Source organism: Zootoca vivipara, chromosome 3, assembly GCF_965207765.1.
Source record: "Zootoca vivipara chromosome 3, rZooViv2.hap1.1, whole genome shotgun sequence".
Classification (NCBI taxonomy): Eukaryota; Metazoa; Chordata; class Lepidosauria; order Squamata; family Lacertidae; genus Zootoca; species Zootoca vivipara.
Genome location: NC_142586.1, coordinates 59083471 through 59090799, shown reverse-complemented (window position 1 = coordinate 59090799; position 7329 = coordinate 59083471). Strand labels below are relative to the sequence as shown.

The 7329-nt window shown below is 43.4% G+C and overlaps 1 protein-coding gene across 2 annotated transcripts in view; it reads right to left on the bottom strand.

Moving 5' to 3' along the window:
- Positions 1–1392: 1392 nt before the first annotated feature.
- Positions 1393–7329, bottom strand: part of ARFGEF3 (ARFGEF family member 3) — a 72872-nt gene continuing 66935 nt past the window's right edge. For both annotated transcript variants that reach the window (XM_035108881.3, XM_035108883.3), the window contains exons 33-34: positions 3963–5190; positions 1393–3277 (exon numbers count right to left, since the gene is read on the bottom strand). In XM_035108881.3, coding sequence (XP_034964772.3) covers positions 3086–3277; positions 3963–5190 — 1420 coding nt within the window. In that variant the 3' untranslated portion in view covers positions 1393–3085. The remainder of the gene's footprint in view (positions 3278–3962; positions 5191–7329) is intronic.

Below are 7329 nucleotides of genomic sequence, written 5' to 3'. Positions count from 1 at the left end.
ATTTTGGGTCCTGGCGCCGCCCGATTTCCGGTGCCCAGACATGGGTAGCGTGGCACCGGAAGTCGCTTCTGCGCATGTCCGGACATGCATAGAAGCAACTTCCAGTGCTGCGCCACTGCTGATCCCGCATTTTTCAGCGGGAGTCTTGGCAGCTATGCTTCTGCAGTTGGTGGCTGTACTGCCTCAGCTCCTTAAGAAAAGTACCGTAACAATAGTCCACTTTTGTCTTTCCTGTAATAATGACCGTAAAAATCTTGTCATGCCATACTTATCTTCTTAACATGTGCAATTCACAATATTGGTTCACATGTAACATATACTTCATTGTACAGGGGGTGGGGGACCTCTCTGTTAGCAATCCAGGAATTACTATTTTTGGCATTCAGTAGAACAGATGCAGAAATCCTGAGTGTTGTATATCTCTCTCTCTATTTAATGACTCTGTTAAATAGATGCTTACAGGGACAAGCTAGAATTGCATATAAAATCCAACTAACAAACAATGTAGGCGTGCATCACTTGAAAACATTCCCCTAAAAAATTCCAACTTCACAAAGAGCCATAGAAACACTGCATATTTAAATGGAAAATGGAAAAAAGAACAAAACAATCAAATTCGGGCACAGTAGCAGCTTCTTTGACAAAGAATTCCATAACATAGTTACAAGGATTCAGCAGCTGTTAGATTGTGTACATTCATAGTCTCCCATTCATTTAACATACAAACAAAGAGGGAGGAGTAAGGGAATTTTTGTCCAAGGCAAACTGCAATGCATCATAAATCAGGCTGATGAAGACTCACACCTTTTCAGTTCAATTAATGAGACCAATATTCAGGGCTGACATGAGAGGCTGTGATGTGCCATCCAAAAGTTGTCCTCAGCATCGTCTTCTTTGACATTACAAGTGACCCTAAGATCACGCATTATTTTGTGGGGGTCCTTAAAAAAAATACCTGCTCTTGCAAGGGTTACCTGTATAGTTGCATCAGCCTTGCAATCTGTGCACCCTGTTTTTGAGGTCACCATTGACAAGACTGTCTGATCCCCTGGATATGTGATGGACATGTGTATGGGCCCATGTGCCAAATCGATTTGAGAGTTAGCTGTTGTGTTTTAGAAATAATTAAGATGTGAGGCCTCCTATGTTGGATGAGGCCAGCTATCACTTGGGTGGGTTGGCAACAAGTCCTCTCTCCATATGCTTGTCTAGGACCAAACCCAGTTGACTCCTCCCCTACAGGAGCTGCTCTCATCATTCACCATTCTGCACCAGAAGCAGAGCTGGGACAGCAAGTTCTACTCTTTCAGCTAGCCTAGGAACATCTACCACTTGGTTTGTCCTTGCATAGAACTGTCCCACAGAGTACTTGAATGCATTTATTTTTCTCTGCTTTCTGTGTCCCCTTTCGCTTTTGCATCATACCGATTAAAATGCAAGCAATTTTTCAAAACTACGAACCACCTTGAATGCAGTGGGAGATAGGCAACATATAACTGTGGCGTATAAATAAAGGAGGCCACGCCCATATTTTATGGGTTCTTTTCTAATTAATAGACTATATATTTAGCGGTGTATGCTAGACAGCTTGGATAAAGGAAGTGGATTTAAGAGGACCAGGTTGGAGAGTGAACGATGCTAGACTCGAAAGGTCCCCGTTCAAATCCCTATTCCGATATGAAGGCTGCTTTACCCTTTTCTCAAACTAAGCAGCCTCACAGGATAGATAAGAGCATAAAATGGGTGCCACCTTCCAAACCTACATTATTGTTTTATTTCTTTTCATGGAGAAGAAAGGTAAAACAAATTGAGGCGGCCACAGAGGGAATTCTGGGGCAGTAGTCAAGCTTACGACATGTTCACCTACAATGTAGGAATGGGACAAGGCAGCTGCTGTAGAAAACAGGCAAGTTGCAGCTTTATGTTTTGTTTTCTGTAGTCATATTTATGATCTTTTCCCTTACTTGAAGACCTTTGGGTTGACATCAAAGGAGGCGAAACCTCTTAGAAGTCTATGGCTTTTGGCAAGTGTTTTCCTATACAGGATTAACTATTTTGTCCCTAGACAGCTTCCAGCACCATAGCATAACAGTCCTTCCCCCAGTGGGGCAGAACTGCAGGAACAGCCTTCCAGTAGGGGTGTTGCTATCACTTCTGGGAGGAAGAGGAAAGGTGTGATAAGGGCTGTGTGGCAGCACAGCCCCAACTACACAGTTGCTCGTCCCTCCTCTTGGTCAGCAACATCGATGCTCCACCAGGCAAGCTGCTCTTGCCATATCACACCATACTGCATCGACATCTAGGATGTCACAAAATCACATGAAAAATGGCTCAGAAGCCATTGCACGGCTGATTCTCACCACAACCCTGGTGTGCGATAGAAAATGAAATGTGCACTGTGAATTTTGAAAATGTATCAGTTCTGGAATTTGGATCATCTGTTTTTCGTGTCATGTTTTACATGAACAATTTATTGAAACAGCTCACTGTATTTTTTTTTAATTAAGATACTTTCAAATGTCAGTCTGCCAGTTTTGGGGGCACAAAAAGGTTCTATACTAAATATATCTATGCATCTCTTGTACTCATTCTGAATGCAAGCTCTTTGATTTTCTGAAGTCCAAATTGCACTGGAGTGGGAAGATGTTGATGCCACACTGAAGGTTTGTGAAAATAGGTACTCAGTTTGGTTGTTTCTTGTCTAGCCTACTTTTGTGAAGGTTTCCATTTTGTGCTACCTTCATTTCACTGCCATTTCCCTACGGAGAAATACTTTACTCTTTGAAAAATATGCAACATCAATATACTGAGTTTTCATATATCAGCCTGACTTAAAACAGCATTTTCAGATTTAATATACTGTATTATTTTGGGATACTTGATGTATAAGCACACTGTGGTTACCACATGCTCTTGTAGGCATGAGCAAGAGTGAACGGTGCTCTTAAGCAGTTAACGGCATGGGACAGATGTTGCCAGTTTCTAATTACCAGCAAATAGACAGTTACCTCATCGCTTCAGTAACTGCACTTTATATTTGTATGCCTTCAATTCATTCTCTAGTGGGTACTGCATCCAGTGTCTACTACACAATAATGTCGTACACTCTGCCCACTCTGCCCAACCATTCTCTCACAGCCTGGCGAACTCGAATGTCAGTCACATGGCAAGTCAGCTGACTGATGCAAGGGAACACAGCTGGCTGGAGAGCTGTGAAGATCTGGTCTGGAAGGGCCTGAATCTGGTTAAGAACTGTCAATACCATGTTGGTCCATGCCTAAAACGATACAGGGAGAGAGGAAATCTGTAACTATAGCTGTGTAAAAACATCACGAAGAATATAGCTCATAATGTAAATATGAAGTAATTTCTGAAAAACCTCAGCATCAAACTTAAGTTGCCCAATGAAAAAGTCTTTAAAGTTCAAAACACAGCCTGACACCGAGGGCTGGTCCTATAATTAACTTTTCCACCCCAAGCCATCTTGGTTCACCATGCATATGATTCATTTTGGTAAGGCCGAGATGCATGAAGGAGTAGCTGGTGTGGCAAACACGCTAAGATGAAAAACTAAAAGAAAGGCAAGGGGTGGCAATGGAAAGTACTGGATAAGCCAAGCTATTGTCACAAACTCTCTGTTGAGGCTGGAAGTTACCATAAGAAACTCACAAAGAACCTGAGGCTTGATAGAACATGGGGTATAATGGGCTGCTCTGGCCCACAGGTTGCAAGGATCAGTGGGCAGGTGGGTGTGGCTGTATGGGACACCTTAATATTTTACCCCAAGTGCCCAATGTTTAAGGCTGCCCCTGCAAGCACAACTGTGTGATATTCTACAATAATGAATGCGTATTTCCGGAAGACCTGCTTTCTACTTAATCCCAAACAAGGAAAACAACTACCGCAATTGAAAAGGCATTTTTTCTTCCATTTTAAGTTTCTCCATCGGCCTGTTTTCTTACCTGTATTTGCGCCTCACCATCCCGGACAGATATGTTGAGTGAACTGACCGTTGACCCAGAGCGTGACCTCTTCTCCTGTCTCAAAATCTCTGGCCCTGCACTGAAGGAGTGCCTCATTTGGCCCTGATCAACCAGATTTTGAGGCCTTTGTGGGAGGGGGGAATCTGGCCCTCTCATGCTTAGCGGGTCCCCTTTCTTGTCGACTTTCATCTCTTTGGCAAAAGTGGCCAGGTTATGCTGCTGTTTCCTTTTCTTATATTCTGTCATGAGCTTCGATATAGTTTTGTCTGTGGCGATGGTGTAGATTTTGTTGCCAGCGCTCTCCCACCACTCTTTTCTCCTGCCTTGGTCTTTCTTCTCTGTTTTGGGGCTCAAGGGCGGAAGCAGCAGTAGATCTCCACTTCCTCCTTTGGGAGTGACATTCTCCATTAGGGAATCCCTAATTTGGCTTTTGTCATCTTCCGAAGGGGTGTCCTTCCCAGAGAGCCCTCCGGTAGATGGGGTGGATGTTTCAGATTGGAAGGACGGAAGGATGAAGAAGGGGTCCCCTCGGAAGACCGGGAGCTCATCGGCGCTGCTTTCCAAATCCAGATGCATTTGAATATAGTTGTTGCATAACTCCATGCAGAGCTTATGAAGCCTTTTGATTAACCAAGCCCAGTCTGCATTGCTGACAGGCTGGACACTCAGAGACGGCAGCCTGGCTCTCCACTGCCTCTTCTCCTTCCCCCTTGGAGGGCTTACTTGGGCTGTCTCTTCAAAAATGTCTTCGTCTTCCGAAGAGCACTGCTGGGATGAATCGGTGCTTCTTTCGTCATCTTCAAAGAGGATTTTCTTCACCTGCTCTGCAGTCATGTTTTCCTGGTTGGTCATAATAGCACAGATCAAGGCATGGAAGTAAATGTTGAAGCTCATCGCCGACTGGCGGTACAAGTTGGCAGCTCCGCCAATGCCAGAGACCTTTTTGAGCAGGCACTTCAGGCCAGTCCTCGTATCAAACTCTCTGGCTGTCCGGTAGGAATCCAGCAGCAAGTCAAAGATGACAGCCAAGTTCTGCATAGAAATGTACCTGAGGAAGCCTGCCAGTTTAGTTTCCGGTGGTTGGTGCGCAGCCTTCTCTTCAGAGTGCGAGGGCCCTTTCACAAACTCTTCCAACAAAATATCGTACAAATTCTGCAGCAGCACTTGGTGGGACAGCAGGCTCACTACAATTGTTCGGAAAGGGATACTTCATGCAGCCAAAAGGTGGAAGGGGTTGGGGAAGGAATGACAAACAGACTGAGTATCTCAATAATATTTTTTACATCACTTAAATTTATATCCTACTGCTCCTCCAAGGAACTCCAGGTGGTGAATTTATAACTATATCATAATCATTATGATAGCTACTTACAAAAAAATCCCCCAAAACACCATCTCTGTGCCAACCTTCCTTAACCAGGTACTGTTCCAGATATTCTGGACTATAATTCCTATAATTGCTATTGGCAATGTTGTTTGGGGCTGATGTGGACTGTAGTCCAGAACACCTGGAGGGCACCAAGTTGGGAAAGGCTGCTATGGATCAATATTTGTCCAGGCAACATGCACAATCCATTTTTTCTCTGCGTTCTCCTACAGTTTTGACCCAAACCGAATTTAACACTCCCAGCAAATTAAAATGTTTTTATTTATTATATTAATATGCCACCTTTCCTCCAAGAAGACATATTCCTTGACATTAGGGTTTGGGAAACCTGTGCCCCTCCACACGCCACTGGACTCTCAAGTCCCAACAGTCCTAGCCGAGATAGCTGACACTCAGGGATGATGGGAGTTGCAGTCCAGCAACGCCTGAAGGGCGATAGGTTCCCCATATTTGCTTTAAAGAATTATCATGCAAAATCCTCAACATTTATGTTAGTCTTCCATTTATACATTAATATAATGTGTTTTGTAACATGGATAATTCATTATTATAGCAATGTAACATTAAACAAAACATTATTTGAAAATGGAGGAAAGTGAACAACATCCCAGGGTTTCTATTAAGGGAATTTATCAGGGAAAAACTGGATGTACCTTGGTATTGCACCAAAGAATATGACTGAAAGGCCAAACATTCAAGCCATAGTGGATATTTGGCCTATTTACCACCATGAGTAAGTTTATAGATATGGGTCAGATGATGGCCTGGACAGTGTGCTATTCTCTATTTTGTGTGCATAAAGAAAATAAAAGGTTAAGTCTTTGGCTGCAGTCATAAACTCAATTACCTGGGAATAAGTACCAATGAGTTACTTCGGAATAACAATGCATAGGATTGCAGCAGTAATTAGGAACACAAAGCTAGCATTTTCATGTGGAGAATATATTGTTTGAGCATGAATGAAGACAAACAAATTGGTTTGTTCTGCATTCAGTCAACCTCATGGAAATGTACCGTAGCTACCTTGAAATAGATTGCCATTTGTTTTCTGAGCTTGAATCTCTTCCCCCAGCCCCAGGCCTTTCCATTTCTGCCCACATCCTTGAAAAATATATCCCTTCTCTTGTCCTGTGACACTCCCTAGTGGCTGCACTCTGGCATTCATATTATGGGCCTCATCAAAAGTGACCCACTATAGAAATTCTCAAGGCAGAAGCTGATGTCTGTCCAAAGTGTTGTGCCACAGCTGCATGCGTACTTCAGCTCAGTGGTGCAAGTGGCTCTGGGATTGTGTTTCCCGTTTAAAGTGCATGCAAATCATACAGTGACATATTGAAAAGTGCCAGCATTGTGCATGGGGGTGGGAGAATTCCCCCATATTTCATGCACTCACACAACACTGGTGAGGGGACTATACACATGAACTTTCTTGTGGGAGTGAAACCTCCCATTCCAAGAACATTTCAGACAGAGGTTCCAGCACATCAAGCAGTTGCAGCTGCACTGGCCCAATTCTTTGCAAAAACCAGCCTGAGAATTGGGAGGGGGTGGAACATGCAACCTTTTAACCTAAGCAGTTGGCAAACAGCAGTTTCTTTTATTCCTAGGACAGCCTAGCTAAAACGGTATTTTCTGTGGAAGAGAATAGATATTAAATCAAGGACTTTAGTTTGTATTTTGCATTAGGCTGAAATGCTCCCTTACCCAAGCTTCCTGTGGATTGATGGGCGGCATTTAAAAAAAAGAAAGGAAAGAAAATCAGATAGGAAAAGAGGAACTCTACAAAAGGCCAGCATGGTTACAGAGCTGTGCATGCAAGACAGGCACAAGCAAGCAAGCAAGCAAGCAAGCAAGCAAGCAAACAAACAAACAACTCACTGTTGCAGCAAGCCTTATCAACAGGGAGCAGCCATACTTTACTATGGATCAAGCTGCTAAAACAAATTAGGCAGTAAGGTC